The sequence below is a fragment of the Accipiter gentilis genome, chromosome Z, assembly GCF_929443795.1.
Source record: "Accipiter gentilis chromosome Z, bAccGen1.1, whole genome shotgun sequence".
NCBI lineage: Eukaryota > Metazoa > Chordata > Aves > Accipitriformes > Accipitridae > Astur > Astur gentilis.
Window position 1 is genome coordinate 51,850,861 of NC_064919.1, and position 19,030 is coordinate 51,869,890.

The 19,030-nt window shown below is 42.1% G+C and overlaps 2 protein-coding genes across 5 annotated transcripts in view; both read right to left on the bottom strand.

Moving 5' to 3' along the window:
• Window positions 1-1,206, bottom strand: part of ADAMTSL1 (ADAMTS like 1) — a 474,760-nt gene extending 473,554 nt beyond the window's left edge. For all 4 annotated transcript variants that reach the window (XM_049794311.1, XM_049794310.1, XM_049794308.1 and 1 more), the window contains exon 1: window positions 1,120-1,206. In XM_049794311.1, coding sequence (XP_049650268.1) covers window positions 1,120-1,200 — 81 coding nt within the window. In that variant the 5' untranslated portion in view covers window positions 1,201-1,206. The remainder of the gene's footprint in view (window positions 1-1,119) is intronic.
• SH3GL2 (SH3 domain containing GRB2 like 2, endophilin A1) overlaps window positions 1-19,030 on the bottom strand; it is a 579,749-nt gene that overhangs the window by 402,741 nt on the left and 157,978 nt on the right. The window lies entirely within an intron of this gene.

The window sequence follows — 19,030 nt, forward strand, 5'->3', positions numbered from 1 at the left end:
ACAGTCACCACTGAGGTTCAAGGGACGAGAAAATACATGGTCAGGAAGAGACCTGAAATGTCCCATTCAGCAGCAGCCTGAAGTTACACGGAGAATAATGTTTCTAAGTTTACTTCAAGTGACCCTGTACTTTTTTTTAATTAAGTTGGGCTTTTTTTCCTTGAGAGGGTTAAGTTAAGCTAATGCCCCGAACGCAAAAAGATCGTCATCTTTACTGCAAATGTGCTATTACTTATTTAAAACTCAGCTTCAAAATTTAAGAACAAAAACAAATGGGAATGATTTAGGAGAGCCATGTTCACACTTGCTTTTCTTTAGGGTACATACAAAGCTGAAAGTGAGTTCATTCATTGTCTCCAGAGGGCTGGCTGGGACATCATCAGAGAGGCTATTTTTCTATTTCTTTCTTTCCTTCTTTCTTTCTTTCTTTCTTCCTCTCGCCTTTGCTAGAGTCTGAAATAAAAAGCTGGGCAATGGCAAATCGATGACTAAGCAAAGCAAACTACCTGTAGAGCATGTTCGAGGATGTAAACTGCACCCCAGGGAAACGCAGTGACACGGCCCAGCTCCGCGCTCTGCTTTCAAAACGACACATCCGCCCCAGAAACGCAGGCGGGGGACTCCCAACGTTGCTCTGCATCTTGGAGAGTATTTTCCCCCACCGAAGGAGTCTGAGAACCTCACCACCACAACCACCCTCTCCCCCCCACACACCCGGCAAAGCTCGCCAGTATCGTAACTTTTGTAATAACGACCCTCCCAGCCTCCCCTTCCAGAGAGCTGTAAAACCAGCCCGGCGCAGGCTCCCGCCGACGTCCGCTCGGCAAACACCGCGGCAGGCAAGAGCCCGGGCGGGGCAGGGGCTGCGGGCAGCCGCGGCAGCTACCTGTCAGCTGAGGAGGAGCCCCGCCGCCGGCCGGGGCAGCGCTCCCCCAGCCCGGCGACGGGAGAGCATCCCGGCGCCCGCAGGTGCGGAGCGCGCCCCGCGGAGGTCCCGCCGCCGCGCCCGGCCGCCCGCCCTTCCCCCGGAGCACGGGAGCCCCGGCCCGGCGCTGCCCACACACACACCCCCCCCCCCGCCCCGGGGACGGGGGCGGGCGAGCCGCCGGACCGCCTTACCTGCACGGCGGCGAGGAGCCCCAGGGCGAGGGCGAGCAGGGAGGCGGCAGTGCCCCGGCGCTGCCCCGCCGCCGCGGCCATCCTGCTCCCGGGAGCGGCGCTCCGGCGTGGCGCACCGGCGGCCGCCCGCTCCGCCGCTCCGCCGCTCCGCGCCTGCCTCGCGGCCGCCCCGACGCGCCTCTGCGAGCGGCGCGGGGTGCGCGGCGCCTCCGGGCCCCGCAGGGCAGGGAGGTGCGCGGGGGCGCGGCCCCCCGCTGCCGGCCGGCGGGGAGGGAGGCGGGGAGCCGCCGCCGCCGCCGCCGGTCCGCCTCCCCCCCCCCCCCCCCCCCCCCGCCGGCCGCCGCCTCCCCCGAGGATCCCCCGGGGTTCGGACGGAGCGGGCACCGGGGAGGGTGCGCGGCGCGCAGGCGGTCGCGGGGCGGGCGCGGACGGGGCGCCCGAGCAAGGGCAGAGCGCACGGGCAGGGACGGAGCGTGCGGGCAGCGGTGGGGCGCACAGGGAGGGACGGGGTGCGGGCGAGGGCCGGCTGCGCGGGGAGGGCTGGGGCGCGCAGGCAGGCAGAGGGCGTGCGGGCAGGGGTGGGCCCCGCGGGGGGAGCCCCCGCGAGGATGGGGCACGCGGGGAGGGAGGGCTGAAGCGGGAGCAGGGCGCGTTGGCAAAGGTGGGGGGCGGCGGCCAGCGCCAGGCAGGCGGGCGTAGCCAGCCGTGCGGGCGCGGGGTGGGCGCCCTCCCGCCCCGGTGCGCGGGGTCTGCTTCCCTTGATGTGCTTGCCGCGTAAGGCTTTGAGCGTTTCTAGGGCACGCAAGCTGAAGTGCTGTTGTGCTGTAACGCTGGCTGCTCCCGTCTGTCTGGAGGTAAAGGCTGCAGGTGCTTGGCCCGGGGAGCAAAGCCCCTTCGTACAGCTCTCTGAGCTGCCTTCAAGCCTTCACCTAAACGTGTTGGCTAGTATCATCTGCAACTCCAGCATCTGCTAGTAGAACAGTCAAAAAATGCAAGCTGTGGCAATCGGACGAGCACATCAACCTGGCCAAATTTGTGTTGGCCGCTCGCGAAAGGTTCGTGGCAGCTCCTATAAGTCTCTTGCAAAACCACAAGAAAATGCGTTGTTATTACACACATTTCTAAAGCTCCCACCGTGAGCCTATTCGAATGCTCCCATAGCGTCTGGGCACATGTGTTTACATACTTGGATTATCCCTGGAAAATGCACACCTCATTGAAGAGCCAAATAAATCATATGGGAATCCTAAATAAAACTACACGTTGATGAAGCAGTGTGTGCACGGACTAAAGACTGCCACATTTCTCTTCATCTTTTATGCCTTATGTCAGCCATTGTTGAGAAAGTCTTTGCCCTGTGCAGAGAAGGCATGGCGGCTTTAAGGCTCAGATCTGCACATGAAATCGTAACAGCTCTTCTGCATTGAGATTTACAACGTGTTTCATCTGATAACTCTCTACAACCTCTTATTTACACAACAAACAGAAGTGCCATGGTTAACATTTTAGAAATGCTCTTTCAAGTACAGCTACGTAAAGCACAGTAGCTTGAATTAAAAAGTGCTTGCTTATTCAAGTACACCCAGGAAAAATCTATGAATATGCATGACGGATGAACTTCTGGAATTTTTGTTTCTTTCTAAAGACATTTGGTTGGGCAAAGACGTAAACATTCCGTGGTTCTTGGTTCTATTAGCATGTAATTATAGAGGTTAAGGCTCCTGTATGCATGGAGTAGTGTGGTCTAAAATATGTCATAAATGCTGCATAATCCAAGAAATGCAATTTGGCTGAAGAAAACATGACATCCAATTTGTCAGGAATGAGCTGTTTACAAGTTTCATGTTGCAAACTGTGCTTATCTTTTAAGAAATAAGGAGGACATTTCCTGGCATTTACAGCAGTTTGAAGGGCCTGAGGGTTCAGTGTAAAACCAAGCTGTATGTTAATTGTCAGGAAATGTTTTATTGACAATCGTTACTATTTGCATTATGAATTCTGTGTTATTAGCATATAAAATGTAAGATTCCTCTATTCTCACACCGACTTTCTAGCTGCAGGTGATTTTACACTCCTTTGATATTGAAAGTGTAGTATTGTTGTCTAACAATGATATAACAACAACAAAAAAAGTTGTTTTTCTTGCAGTTGTGTCTAGAAGAACAGTAGAGTTATGCCTTTAATGATTCTGAGAAGAAAAGAGCTTTCTGAAAGTGTCTTCCCAATTAAATGGACATGAAGACATTTGACAATGCTATTTTTAACCAGAGAAGAACTTAACAGAACTTACAGAATGTCATAAATTGCGACCACAAGGGATCATAATCCAATTAAAATTTTATTAATTATAGCAAGTAGAATATGAGCAAATACAGCGCTGGACGGCAGGGGAGTCTGCGCTCCACCAACTGCCGTACTTTTGGTTACAGTTACATTCCTTATATACATTTCATGTACCCTTTTCTTGTAAGTCTCCGCCTTGTCCTGTTTCTTCTTTCTTCACTGGTGTAAGTCTGTTATCATGCAGATTCGGTAGATCTTCTCAAGGATGACTGTCCTTTGATATGGAATGTCTTTTGATGTGGAGGAATGCAGCTATTGTTCTTCCTTTCCTTATCTAGGGAGTGATACCCATTACTTTTTCCCCCTTATTTAGTCAAGTGCCCTCTTTCCGGGACCTCCACACATAATTCGAGCAAGTATTGTCATTTACACAAGGCATGTTAACTCTCAACATCTCTTCCCCCTTCTTGATTTCCTGAACAAATTTAACCCGTTTATTACATAAGTGATCTCATGTCTTTTTGCAGTTTAATCTTTACACTGGGTTTGACATAAATCTTAATAAACAATATCATATTCATAGTTTCTCACAATCCCCCCTTTTTCTTTTTGTCCTATTATTGTTTATTAGACGTTACTTTCACTTTCGGTACTGTAAGTCAAACTTTTCTCATAATCCCAACATTTATCATAACATTCACAAGGTAATACTTCACAATTACAATATGTATAGTTTTCACGTGGCATAACGTTTTCACAACAATCTTCATCCTCATTAATAGGTACACTCTTATATTTTTCCCCAGACCTCGTAGTTAAAATAAGCAGTTTAGCCATGTCTAATCGTTCTTTAATAAAGTGTAAAATATAGCGTAATATAAAAGGCCCAAATACAAGTCCCAAAATCAACATAATAAGCGGTCCTGCTAAAGCAGACAACAAAGTGGTTAGCCAAGGTGAAACATTAAACCAGTTTTCATACCATGATTTGTTCGCTTCGCGATCCTTTTTACGTTTGTCTAATCTTTTCCGGAGTTCAGACATGGTGTCCTGGACTACTCCCGTGTGATCAGCAAAAGAACAACACTCTTCATTGAGAGCTACACATAACCCTCTCTCCTTTAAAAACAATAGATCTAATCCTCTTCTATTTTGCAGCACTACCTCTGATAAAGATTTTACTGAAGTGGCTAAATTTTGGATAGATTGTTCTATTTTTGCTAAATCCTCATCTACAGCCATCTGTAAACTTTGTAATTCCTGGCCTTTTACTAGGGAGGCTATGCCTGTACCTGCTCCAACTCCGCCCGCTATCAGCAGTGTAGCCAGGGTTACCACTGTAATTGGCTCTCGTTTTTGTCTATTCAGGTCTCCTTCAAAGTGGCGTAGCACTTCCTCAGAGGTATGATAGATCAGACGAGGAACAATAATCACCTGTATGCAAAACTGAGATTGATTAAACACGTTTAGGGATAGGCAGGGCGTTACTCCAATGTCTGAACAAACCCATTTAGCTCCTGGTGTCGGGATAGCCCATTTGTCCCTTTGATTCTTATGTTTCTCTATGTTGGTGTTAGTGACTGTTCGGTTGCACAAAGGCTGGTACTTTTTGGGCACTGTACCTATACATTTTCCTTGGCCTGTTACTAATTGAATAGTGATTCCCTGCGTATGATTCCTCCGGTCATCCCATGGACATTCTCGTGGGTTTGAACCATTAGACCATTGAATCTTATCTGGTTTTCCAATTGCCTCAAAATATGGTGGTCTAACATTATAACATAACCAGCATTCCTTAGTTAAATTTGGTTTGCTTTCATTAAGAGCACGATAAGAGACTTGCATTAGATTCCATAAGGGGTCTTTGGATTCTGACAACTCTAGGTCCCTGGATAAGGAGAATTCAGTCACAGTATCATTAGTTGTTTCCGAAAGAGAGTCTGGAGAAGGGGTTACAACAATTACGGGGGCAACTTTTTCTTCAGAAGAAGTGGGTGGATTCAGGACCAGATTTGGTCCTATCAACAAAGGATCATGAGGAAGTTTTTCTTTAACTATTCTAAAGTAACTTCCCCTATCCGTTCCGTGTTCCCAATATCTAATTCCCCAGATACGGCCAATTAACCATGTGTCATCTTGGGGTTTTTTTATGGTGATTTCAATTCTTTTACAGGACACTTCGACACAGGGTTTTATAGGGTCTTTACTAAAATCATGTGTTGAGGGAGTGTAGCCTGGGGGTCCTCAAGTTACATCTATATATTTATCTCCCTGCGTTTTTCAACTTGAAGCAATAGTTTCACAACCCCAATAGCCACAGTAAAAATGACCTGGATAATTACAATAACTTTTGCCAGGGTTACTTGCTGGACATATATAAAATGCCTTGCATTGGACTTGAAGCATTGCTGCATCTTGGGGACCCCCTTCTATAGGTATCAGGGAATATAGATGCACGGAGAAGTTCCACTTTCCTGGACCGATCTGAGTTTGAATTAATTTTGATTCTGGTAAATTATATAATTTCCAGGCCATAGGTTCATGAGGGTTTCCATTTGCTTGGGTCATTATCAATAACCAAACTAATGGTATACCAGGAAAAAGGGTGTCTGTCAATTTTGTCAATTTAAGTTTATTTTTACCAGTCCTGGGGAAGTTCGACCATTGCTGCTTTTGTGTCCCATTGTTTTGGTTCTTTTCTCCACAGTTTGTTCCTCCTCTGCCTTGCCCGTCGACTCGGTTGCTTCGAGCCACGGGGTATATCATCTTCTCGGCAGCAAGGGAATTCTTCAGGAGAACAGCTGTTTGGGGCTTTCTGCCTGTTTAAATAGGCTTCCCACCTTGCAGCTTTGACTAATGGGACAAAGCAAGACACAGTTAGTATTTCCCTTCTGCACTTTATAGCCAAGATTTCAGCTACAAAGGGGACTGGTTTGTTGGAATGGTAACAATAATATTGTGGGTTTATTCCTTTAGCAAAAATTTCCCACCATTCATGGGATTTTCAAATAATTTCTTGTTTAGACTCTAATTGTTTTAATTTCCATTCAGTGAGAGTTCTTTGGATTTTTCCAATACTGTGTGCAAACTCCTATAGGAGGGTATTCATATTCACAGTGTGTCCACCATTTATTCTGGCATACCTTACACCTGAAACAAGCAAATGGATAATAATTACAGTTCAAATTATTACACCTAATTCATATATCTAGAGTGCTCAAATTATTTACATTTGTGTATATTCAATATTGTATGGTCGCATAGGTTTAGCAATTTCCTTTAGCACACTTTGTATGTTTCCATATATAATAGATAAAAAAAAAGAAGTAATTATAGCAAATATAAACAGCAATATACACTTTATACTAAAAGGTAATGCAGCAAAATAATCAAATAAAGTCTCTATCATTACGTTATCTTTTCAAGGTTATCTTGGTGTCACCTGGAGTACTGATTACTTTCCAGTGGGGTCTTGTCACTGGGCCTTTAATGCGACTGGCATGAGTCCATCCACGTTTAGCAGTCCGGACAGCTGTTTCTGTTGTAAGCAAAACAAGATAAGGTCCCTCCCAATTGGGTTTTAGGGTTTCTTCTTTCCACGTTTTAACCAATATCCAGTCCCCAGGTTTAAAATTGTGAATTTTTAAGTCCAACGGAGGTCGTTGCACAATCAGTCCATGTTCCCAAAGCTTGTTACGATGTTCTGCTAATTGTGAAACATATTCATTAATCACACGATCTCGAATCAAAACATTTGTTTGTGGACTTTCAATTCTATAGGGCATCCCATACACCATTTTAAATGCTGATATTCTTAAATCTGTTCGGGGTCTGGTTCTTAGAATTAATAGTGTCATAGGTAGGCACTTAATCCATGATAATTTGGTTTCTATCATTAATTTAGTCAAAATACCTTTGATTTCTCCGTTTATTCTTTCAACTTTTCCCGAACTTTGTGGGTGCCATGGCGTATGGTATTCTCACTTAATATCCAAGCTTTCTGTTAGATTTTTAACAATTTTCGACACAAAGTGTGTTCCTCTGAGTCGATTACCTCGATATTTCCATAAGTAACTCTTTAATACACACTGTTTCACATTCATTATTGACAAGTTAAGTAGTTTTGTGTATATATAAATTTTCATTTGTCTTAAGTTAATAAATTTAATGAAATATTTTTAAAATATGTATTACAACAACTATCAAAGTATTTGGAAAAAGATGCTGTTATAAATACCTGTGAGACAACCTATAACAGTCATATGAATTGGTTTTTACCTTAATCGCTTACAGTCCTTTTTCAAATCAAGTAAGAAGCAAGTAACTAGTTTAAAAGTTATACATTTTTAACAACTTGAAATTAGTATTACTTTTCAGATAGTTTAGTAAAGTCTTTGAATTTTGTCTATAAACACAATTAGGTATTAACACAGGATCGTGTAGTGCTTATATTCTTATTAACCTGTTAACAGGAATAGTTTATTGGCAACTTTAAATATTCAGAGGTAAAACACAATTCCTTGTCACAGAAGTTTTACAGCAGAGTAACATATTTTACTCTTAGAACTATTATATAGGAACATAAAGAAGATTACTATGTTACTTTTGGTGATCTGAGTCCTCAGGGCTGTTTTCTGGGTCTCTCTATTTGACAAATTATTTTCTCTGAGGTTTTTTTTTTTTTTTTTTTTTTTTTTTTTGTGAGGCTTAATACAGGTGTCTGTATTAATGCCCTTTTTATTTTCTGTAATTTTTAATCATCTTTTGTAGACCATTTAAGTTGGTTATTAGTTAATTTCACCTTTTCACTGTAGTTTTTAAGTCATGGTTTACAATATCTTAGTAATCCCAATATTTGTCGAATTTTCTTTTTAGTTTGTGGGGGTTTTACAATTTCATAGTCGGTTTTTTTTTTTTTTTTTTTTTGGTTCCTTTTTTTTTAGTTTCTCTTGTTATTAATAGATCATCCACATAATGTAATAACTTGACTTCTCTGGGTAGAAATGAATTCTTGTAAAATTTTCTCTAAAGTTTGTCCAAATAGATTTGGTGACTGTGAACCTTTGTGGTAGCACAGTCCATTTGAATTGTTGTTATCGATAGCGATACAGCAGTCGCACAGAAAGCCCCACTCTCTTTGGCTGTTTACAGAGTTGACTTTCATTACAGCCCCGCGGCGCGAGGAGAGGCGGCGGCCGTTGCCGGGGCGGGGGGGGAGGGGGGGGGGGCTGCCTCTGCTGCTGTAACAAAGGACGTTGTCCGCTGCCACTGCAGCGCCGGCTCCACCGCGACCGCACGGAGCCGGACTCCGCTCCCTGACCTTAAACGCTCAAGTTCAGTTTCAAAACCAAACCCCTTCTTAACAAACCGTATTCCGCCCCAGGGAGCCAGAGTAAATCACCAAGGGCCTCAAGAGGTTTCCTTTTTGCACCTATAATATTCACGGTGTTCCCAGCAAGGGTGTAGCCGGAGGGCAGCCCTTGAACGGTGGATCCTTCGGCCCCTGCATCCACCAAAAACTGCACTCCCTCCCGTTGGGGACTCAACTTCAATTCCACTCGGGGCTCCGTAGATGTTCCAGTCCCCAATAAGCAGAGCCCCTGACTCCCCCATTCACCTCCAAACATTTGTTCATCCTACTGTTTCCTTCCACAACTCTGCTTCAAGTGTCCTCTCTTCTCACAACAATAGCATTCAACTCCTGCTTCTTTACTTTCCAGTCCAATTGGCTTTCCTCATCTCTACGTACATACACCCTCTGAGTCTCTCTCAACAACTCATCTAACCCTTTGTCCTGCCAGTCTTCTAACTTTTCAATTTTCTTTCTGATATCTTCCCATGATTTTGCCACAAACTGAGTTTTGAGGAGCGCTTGCCCTAAAGGGTCGTCTGGATTTACCCCAGAGTATAGCTGAAGGGCTTTCCTCAGTCGTTCTAGCCACTCAGTAGGGCTCTCATCTTTCTTTTGTATTTCATTAAATGCTTTATTGATATTCTGGCCACGGGGTACTGCTTCTCTAATCCCCTGAATTACTATAGTTCTCAGGTCCTGCATATGAGTTCTATGCACCGGATCCTGATTATCCCAATTAGGTCTTTGGAGTGGCCATTTAATATCTGCTTGGGGTCCCTGGGCATGCTGAGCATCCCACAGTCTCATTCCTGCTCGTCTAATCATATCTCTTTCCTCGGTAGTAAATAATTGACCAAGGATAGATTGCATCTCATCCCAAGTATAAAGGTTTGGTCCCAAAAATTGATCTAATCTTTCTGCCACTCCGAGTGGGTCTTCAATTAAGTTTCCCATCTCGGTTCTTTTAAAATCTCGCAGGTCAACCGAGCTTAGGGGTACAGAAATATATCCAATCACAGGTTGAGGTCCCCCCATGGGCATTTCCCTTAGAGGATATATCTGAGCTGCCCCTTTTTGGCTCCTAGTCACACGTCTAGGAGGAAGGGGGGACCCTTGTTCCGACTCTGGTTGGGGAGTGGGTGCTCTGGGGACCTCTGGAGGGGCTGCGGGAGCAGGAGGAGGAATGTAAGGGGGGGGGGTTAGAAGGGTTTCATTCAACTCTTCCTTCTTTTTCTTTTGTTTAATTTTTACTTCATTCAGTGGGTAAAGTTTAGCTCCCGGTCTTTCTAGCCACACTTCCGCATACTGACTCTCCTCCGGGTTAAGGGGTTTTTTATTATTAACCCAGAGGTTTAATTGCTGTCTTACCCAATCTTCTTCTGACCCATAGACTGGCCAAAAGACATTTTTAGAAATCTTCTTCCCTCCCCATACCTTAGTACAATATTCTATCATTTTTTGCTTATCTTTCCCTAATGTTCCAGGGAAATATCTCCAATCGTCTAAGATATATGCCAGAGGGGTATTCTTAGGTACAGTGGGTACCCTTCCCATGGGAGTCGAAGGCTTGCTGCCCTTCGCCCCCATCTTCTGGATTATCCACACACACACACTCACTCGCTCCCCTTGTTCCTGGCCCAGTCCCTCGCGGGAGATGGGAAACGCAGTACTTAAGAGTCCACACTCGCTTGGTTCAGTATATCGAACCTCTCATTTGTTATAATCCAGGAAACCCAATCCCGCCCGAACGGCAAACCCGCGAACAAATTCGCAATATACTTACGCGTCCTGCGTCTTCGTCCGGACTCCCGTGCACAGAATTTTTATGGGATTTTACCGGTCTCTCCTTTGCTCACTATTCTAGAATTTAGGTTCGTCGGTAAGGTTGAGGTAGGCTGTCGGTCACGGGGCCGCGGATTGCCGCGGGGCGCCTCCCCGGAGGACAGAAGCCCACCGTTCCTTATCCGAGTCACGGCACCAAAATTGTCATAAATTGCGACCACAAGGGATCATAATCCAATTAAAATTTTATTAATTATAGCAAGTAGAATATGAGCAAATACAGCGCTGGACGGCAGGGGAGTCTGCGCTCCACCAACTGCCGTACTTTTGGTTACAGTTACATTCCTTATATACATTTCATGTACCCTTTTCTTGTAAGTCTCCGCCTTGTCCTGTTTCTTCTTTCTTCACTGGTGTAAGTCTGTTATCATGCAGATTCGGTAGATCTTCTCAAGGATGACTGTCCTTTGATATGGAATGTCTTTTGATGTGGAGGAATGCAGCTATTGTTCTTCCTTTCCTTATCTAGGGAGTGATACCCATTACTTTTTCCCCCTTATTTAGTCAAGTGCCCTCTTTCCGGGACCTCCACACATAATTCGAGCAAGTATTGTCATTTACACAAGGCATGTTAACTCTCAACATCTCTTCCCCCTTCTTGATTTCCTGAACAAATTTAACCCGTTTATTACATAAGTGATCTCATGTCTTTTTGCAGTTTAATCTTTACACTGGGTTTGACATAAATCTTAATAAACAATATCATATTCATAGTTTCTCACACAGAAGTATGCTTCTTATTCTTTTGTGAGACTCACAACAATATTGCCAGGCACAAGATATCAAAGCTATGCTGTCTTCAGCCCAAGGATCTGAGAAGACTTAGGAAGATTTAAGATCTTTTAAGATCTAAGAAAAGATCAAGGCTTTATGTGTAGGGAGTGAATGTATGTAAGGAGATTTCCTAAGGAATGACTCTCCTTGTTCAGAAAAAGGGACACGTTAACAACTTTGTAGTAGTTTTTAGCATTAGCCAGAAGAAGGCAAATAATATGCTTAGCAAGAATATGCTTTTCCTCCACATTTAGAGTGCAGGCAGGGTGCGCTTTTAGAAAATCTAACCTTTTCTTAATCTTTTCCTCCCAGCAACATTGCCTTGGTATTACAAGATAGGATTGTTCTGTGTCTCTTTCTGTTTCCTGTATAACTTCATTATACCCTGCAGAAAAGGCAATGCATTTTTAAACACAGACTTGCAGATCTAAATTCAGGTAGAGCCTCCAAGCAGGCATAATACATGGTAGGTCAATGTTAAATTAAATATCTGAGGCTTTAGGCGTTTTCCTACATCATTCTCAGAATTACACAGCATGTTTGGGCAAAATGCCCCCTCTGCACTACAGTAGTGATGTCCCATCACTCTCAGTATTTCTGCAGAATTAATTCCAGGGGCCCAGGTTTTCCAGCAGCTCAGAAGCTACAATGGGAGACGCATTTTCATTTGGATATTCACAGTCCCCACTTAGGTGCTTGCACAAATAGAACTTGCATCAGTGAACAGGAGTTTGTGTTGTAAATACACAATCCTTTCGTAAAGTTGTTGTGATACTTTGGTCCTGCTTAGATGGTTGGGGGATTCTGAATGTGGGAGCCCTCAGGTGTCTCACAGGTGCCTGTAGGTAGGCCCTTCATTCTTGTATGTCACCTGCTGCTCAGTGTAGGCAGTGAAGAGCCCCAGCACTTTTCAAAGAATATACAGTATGTGTATAAGTTTTCCTTTCTTTTCCTCCACTGCTTGCCAGTGATAGAATGATTTTCAGCTTGTTTGGCAGTTTCCATTCCATAGGTAGAGTTCGCTCAGGTACGGGGTGGATGAAGTACATTGTACAAGTATCTTCAGATTCCTTTTCTTCTTCATTTTTAACTACACATTATTCAAAATCAATTAGAAGTACCAATCATGATTTTTCTTTATAGTTAATATCTGGCATGGCTTTGACTTGAACCTTTGAAGTTAAATAAATGATAACCAGTGGTGGAAACATTTTATGCAGAAAACAGCAATGTTTGAAATACTACATTTGTTAATGAGCTAAAGTTTTTATTCTTGAAAAGTTAATAATTTTCCTTAGAGCATGCAGTTTTGATAGTGTAGTTCCACCCCAGATGGTGAAACTGAGAAGGATTCAACCTCTAGAAATATGCCTTACTACCAATGCTAAAAACAGTGAAGCAGAATATCTACAACTCCTCTCCTCTCCATTTTTCCTTTGCCATTTTCCATTTTCTAAACCAAAAAAAATCTAGCATTTTGCTGGCTATATGCTTGCACCAATCAGATTTCATCTCTTGGCATCTGAGCAATCACTTTTTAACTTTAGCTGCTCTACTTCTCTGTGATCTTTCTCTACAGTCATCTTGTCTCTGGAGACACTCAGCCAGCAAACATCTGATTATTCCAGAGATGGTCTTTCAGAGTCTTCAGAATCAGGCCCCTTCAGAATTGTTTCAGAGTAACAGAATACAGTGAATTAGTAAAAAAAAGTCACAGAAAATCAGGAATTACCACAGAAAAAGAACAAATCATTCATACACAAATTTAAATATTAAAACTACTTTTTATGAAAAGCAACATTATATCTGTACAGTAGTAGAAACTTATCAATGGGTTTATCTTTCTATATTCAAAGTTTATTGGAAGCAGTTCAAAGTTTATTGGAAGCAGTTCAGAGATAGAGAAGCCAGACTGAACTAACTAATTGGATGAAATGTTTACGTGTTTGGAACATTTAATCTCTTTATTTTGGCTTATTCATAACTCAGAATGTGACAGCATTTGTTTTTCTTAACTTATAAAAAATGACATCACAACCTCCTAAGAAGTTAAACAATACAGCACAATTTCAGGATTTTTAAATTTTTTTTTTCGTGTGTGTGTTTTGAATACTTGCTTGTTTCATGGAAGAAAACCTGTTATTTATATAAGAGCTCCCAGCAGAGACTGCATCTAAAACACTTAACATTCCAAAGTATAATAACACATATAAACTCTGTTGGGTGAGGCTTTCTGGGTGAGGCTTAACTAGCTATACAAGATCTAGGATTAATAACAATAAAAAGTTGTTGAAATTGTCATAGAGTGTTTAAAGACCTTCCCAAAGCACTTACCATCTGCTGTTCCCCAAGGATAAAATACTAAGATATGTAACATTTGTGGAAGAGGCAGACTGATGCAGAAGTTTTTTTTCTGGTTCCCTTAGCACCTCACCTGTAGCTTAAAGTCTCTGTACTTAGGATGTAATCAGGAAACAGTCACATATAATGTACTGAATTTAGTTTTGGACTACACTTAGTAGGACTATGATTTTTCAAGAATGTACGGGGGTTTTAAGATATTTCCTTTATCCAAATAAGGAAGCCCCAGAAGTGGAAGTCAACAATGCTGCCAAAATATGTGGTCAGTGCAGGGCGGTTCTGGGACAGCCTCCTCTAACAGTTCTCCATCGTCATTTAGGGAAAAGGGATGACAATAGCAAAAACAATAATGCAACTTTATTGACTTGTGAATGCAGTTAGTGATGTCAAACTGTATAAACCCAAACTGGTGGACAGAATCCAGCAGGTCTCAAAGTTACTTGCTAGTATCCTTTTACACAGGGCAAGGCAGAGCCATCCCAGGAAAAGTGCTGCAACATCGCAGGGAAGGAAGCCTCTCCCAGATCTATTTAAAATCTGTTATCTGTTAGGATGAATCCTGTTCTTCATCCTGCACCTGCAATCCTTGGTCTCTTCTCAAGTGCTAGAGGAAGAGACAGGTGGTAGCTAAACTCTGTCCCCTCCTTCCTCTTCCTCAACTCTTTTCAAGTGATTTAATCACTCAGAAAAGGGGATGGGAGCAGAATACAGTCATCAGCATTTGAATATGCTGTGTAAGGAGCTGTGGAGAAAGAGATTCACCTTTTTGTTGACCTGTAAATGACCATTTGCAGTGTAGACTTCAGTATTTCAGCAGGGTGTATTTACCCCCTCATGGAAGATGAAGTGTCATAGTAAATGCTCTGTTGATACATAGAAGCTGTCAGGCAGTTACATGTTCCATCCCCAGAAACCATTCTCTGCTTCAGCAGAATGACAATCCCTGACATGGCTTTAGTATTTGTTTGCATATTTTGGTGCTTTTTTTTCCTCATTAAAACATCATGCTAGCATAGAATCAGGGCATTTTTTTGTTACTTTTACAGCGTACCTGGAAAACTCTTTCCTGAGGTTTGGTATTTATTCCAAAACAAATAATGGCAATTCCTATATTCTGTCATAATGCTTTAGCAATATGACTTTTGGAGTTTATTAAGTATTTCTTATTTGTCTTATCTGATAATAAAAATGAGCAGTCTTATTTGCCTCCTAAGGAACTTTTCATTAGTATGAGCTTTTGCTCATGATGCTCTCATCCTTAGTGATATTAATTGTAATTAAAATAAAAATAGGCTTTCTCCCTCTAAATTAGGCTGTCATCCGCACACCTCTTCTGAAGTACCAAACATAACAATGGCTTCTATTAACCTGTTTCTTTGGCCCTGTTTTGGAGCAAAATCCGGTCTTTTGGGACATACAATCTAGTGGAAAGATTTATAACAGCAGGGAATGAAAATGCAAGAAGTAAACATCCAAGCCCATTGAATTCCAAACGTTTGATTAAAAAAAAATAAATCCATAAGCAATTTCATACAATTGTTTCATTTGCACTGTTCAGATGCTGGTAAATTGCCATCAGATTATCTTTCCAAAGCACTATGTTACTGAAATTTTAGGTCAGTATCTATTGTTTTACTTGAATCTAAACTTGATCCCTTGCTCCTGCATCACTTTGAACACTTTAACTCTCCAGGGCAAAAATATTTCTGAGCTAATGTCATTCAGTGTTTGGTACAGAGCACCAAATGTCATAGTCAAGAAGTTGACTGGACAACGTTGTCACTGCAATTTTCGGCATGAAACACTACTTATTTTACATAAGATGATAAACTGAAGATTGGAGCCACATGCCACTTTTACTGTGCCAGCCTGAAAGCTAGCAACCTGAAGCAATTCTGTATATAAAGATCTGTTCCAAGACTTCATTTTTACAGACTGAAAAGGAAAAGGCACCATTTTGATAACATATGCTGACTTACTGTATAAGACAGGCCATAGGACTTCCCGAACTAATGTGAACTATGGCCTTATCAATTTTATCCTCTGACAAACTTAGGTAGGTTTGATTCCCTGAGTCTTTTCTTAATCATTCATTTGGCTCTTCTCAGATCCTTCTCTAGTTTAGCATCCTGCATGAGTTATGGATGTAAGAAAACGATCAGCAATACTTGCATCTGTGCTAGATACGCTGGTAATATCATCTATTCACCACTAGTTAGTTTTCATTGTTTACACATCCAATGGTTGCATAAAACCTTTTGGCCACTGTTTCACTGGCTCATAGTATCAACTATAACCTACAAATCTTTTCCAGAGTGTCTGTTTCCTAGGTAGAGTCTTCTGTCCTATAATATTAGTTGTGTTTCTTTGGAGACACAGGTAGGAACACATTTGATTTAACAAAATATACATAGTCCATTTCTACCTAACCCAATTCACAAAAAGTCCAAATCATTCTCTATTACTCAGAGCCAATTATTATATACATCAAGTCAGTGTAATTCCCAGCATTTGGGGGTTATCTGCATGTTTTTATTGAATGATCAAGTTCCTTCCTGACATGTTGACTTCGGGTGCATAGAGTAGCAGCTGTTTTGGAAGCGTTGTTCCTCTTTTCATTCCTTTCTTCTCCTCAGAAGATGGATCAACTTTCCACAAAAGCAGAACTATTTACTTTATTCCTTGTCAGCTCTTTATAGCCATAATCTGGCTTCATTTGCTTACAGCACAGGAAGATTTTTTCAAGAGGATAACTTAATCTTTTTCCTCTTGCATCCTCCAAAAGTCGCAGAAGTTATTTGTAAGCTCTAAGGTATTCTGTGCACCGTTGTTTTTTGAAAGAGTTATTGAAAACCAAAATGTTTTAGTGACATAAGCCATCCAGTTGCAGCAATTTTTTTTTCTTTTTTTTTTTTTTTTTTCCATTTTATTCCAACTTGCTCTCTCCCAGTATCTCTCCCAGTAGTGAATTCACTTTCATATATCAGTCTGAGTTATAGGGGAGCAGACCACCCACAATTCCTCAAGTTAAAAGGCCACATAAACAATCCACTTTTTTGAAAATTGGGCCCATGAGAGCTACTTATGAGCCCAAATATTCTCGCCTGCCAGAACAATTTGACCAATTTTTGCAGAGTTACATTTGATCAGCAGTTGGGTGAAAGCAGAATTAGGCCCAAAATCTTTGATGAGCCTAGGCTGTCTGTATGAAAGGGAGGCAACTGTTGCATGGAAAAAAATGCCAGCATAAAGTATCTTCTTTTAACCTAACATATACAGTGTATGCATAGTGAAAACATTTACATTCACCAGTGGCATGCACACATAACCAAACTACTTTTCTCCTTCCTAGTAATGATGAGAGAACAGCCCATGTGTTCATGAAGAGAAAAGCAACCTGAAAAGTTTAGGCAGTCTTATCTTCTCCTTTAGCATCAAGAAATGTCACATCTCAGTGTTAAAGTGCAACTGTAAAATAAAATAGAAATCCTGTTCATTTTCTGTACAAAACGGAAACGGTATCCAACAATAATGCACATTCTATCCTGACAGTTTGAAGCAGAACATTATGAAATTTGGCAGGTGCACACTGGGCTTGCTGGACCCATGCATGGAAAAAACTGTTCTCTCCTTTTTGGAGTAACAGCAGTAACTCCGCACCAGTGATCTGGAGATGATTCAGTGAAGAACAAGCCCTGAACCAGGCATTTGGTCAGCAGCTTAGCCATAAAGAAAATTTATCTCCCTTTCTACTGACTGATACTCATTTATCTGAAATTTTGTTTCATGAACAAGTAATTGAAGTATGAAGTATTTTAAAATGTCATAGTTTAAAAGCTCGCCTTTCTTTGCTTTTAGGACAGCTGTTTCTTTTGGATTGCATTCTCCTTCCCTATCTAGCCTAAAGCAAGGGTCCTCCTACCTAGGAAGAGTCAGCAAATACTAGTCAGATGGCATTTGAACAGAATATCACTGCTGTTACATTACCTTCTGTACAACATTGACATAAATGAGGACAGGAAAGCCAGCAACTGATAGAACTGAATAGAGATGTGTTTCAAATGGAAAACAAAGAAGAAGTAAGACAAATGTTAACAGGTTAATCCCATGGCCCTTGAAGCCTATTGATGAGCTGTGGATCAGATGCAGTCTTCTGAAGTACCATTTCAGAAGTCAGAAAAGTTCAGTCCTACTGGTGGGGAAGTAATTGGTGCCTGACAAGAAAGCCAGTGATACCCTCTTATCTGAGACGTGAAAAGTCATGCCCAGCTGTGTTAAGTCCTAGCTTGTGTTCATTTTTTTGTGTATACCTGTGTAAATCTCTTACCACGTTTCATTCCATTTTAACACAGGCTAAAACTCATTATAAAACTCCAGATGATGTTTTTATTTAAAGACTTTTATTCAACTTGTTTGATACTCAGGGAGCAAGTCTACAGCTCCGTATGACTAAGAATTTTCTTCTTTACCTTTCTCACAAAGTTTTCAAAGTGGAACCCTTACAAGATGAAAAAAATTAACTTTTTGAAAATTGAAAGATGAGCATGTTACAGCCACAAGATGTCACTGAGGCTAAAAAATCACTATAAGGCAAAGTGGGCTAGACATACTGCAAGGAAAATAACTAGTTCTAAAACAAGGTGTACAGAAAGTATCAGGGACACGTTACATTGTCAGTCTCCAGCTATCTGATGACAGCTAGGCACAAACGTGCACTGTCCTGGCACACAGTTGACTAAATTCTAGCATGCATGGCACAGTCGATGTCTGTCCAACACTGACAGGCACAACCACATCCAAGCAGGCTACTGATTTCCCCTAATATGGCAGGTCCTGCATAAATAGTTAAAAACAAGGAGCAGGAAAGATGAGCTCAGCAGTAGCTTTTCCTAGGGCTCCACAGGTTTATATTCTGGTAATGCTGGAGACTAACTCCTGCCATGGAGAAAGTATACAGTGGACCAGGCTTCCTCCTCCTCTGCTACAGGAGTCCCATCAGTCAGGATAAGATCTCACAGTATGAAGGAAGGTGAGAACTCACTTTCTTGTTCTACTTATGCCTTTTTTGAAATAGAGTAGAAGATGCCCATGCACAGCATCTAAACAGTTGGCACTGATTTTAACACTCTGCAGCCTGCTCCATAACTCACCAGGGACACCCTAAGGGATCAATAGCTGCTCTCCAGTCTGAAGAGCCCGCTGCTCTCATGGGCAATACAGAACTAGACTGCCAGCTGCATGTATAAATGTTTCACAAACTTTTTTCCTTTCTTTTTTTTTTTTTTTTGGGGGGGGGGG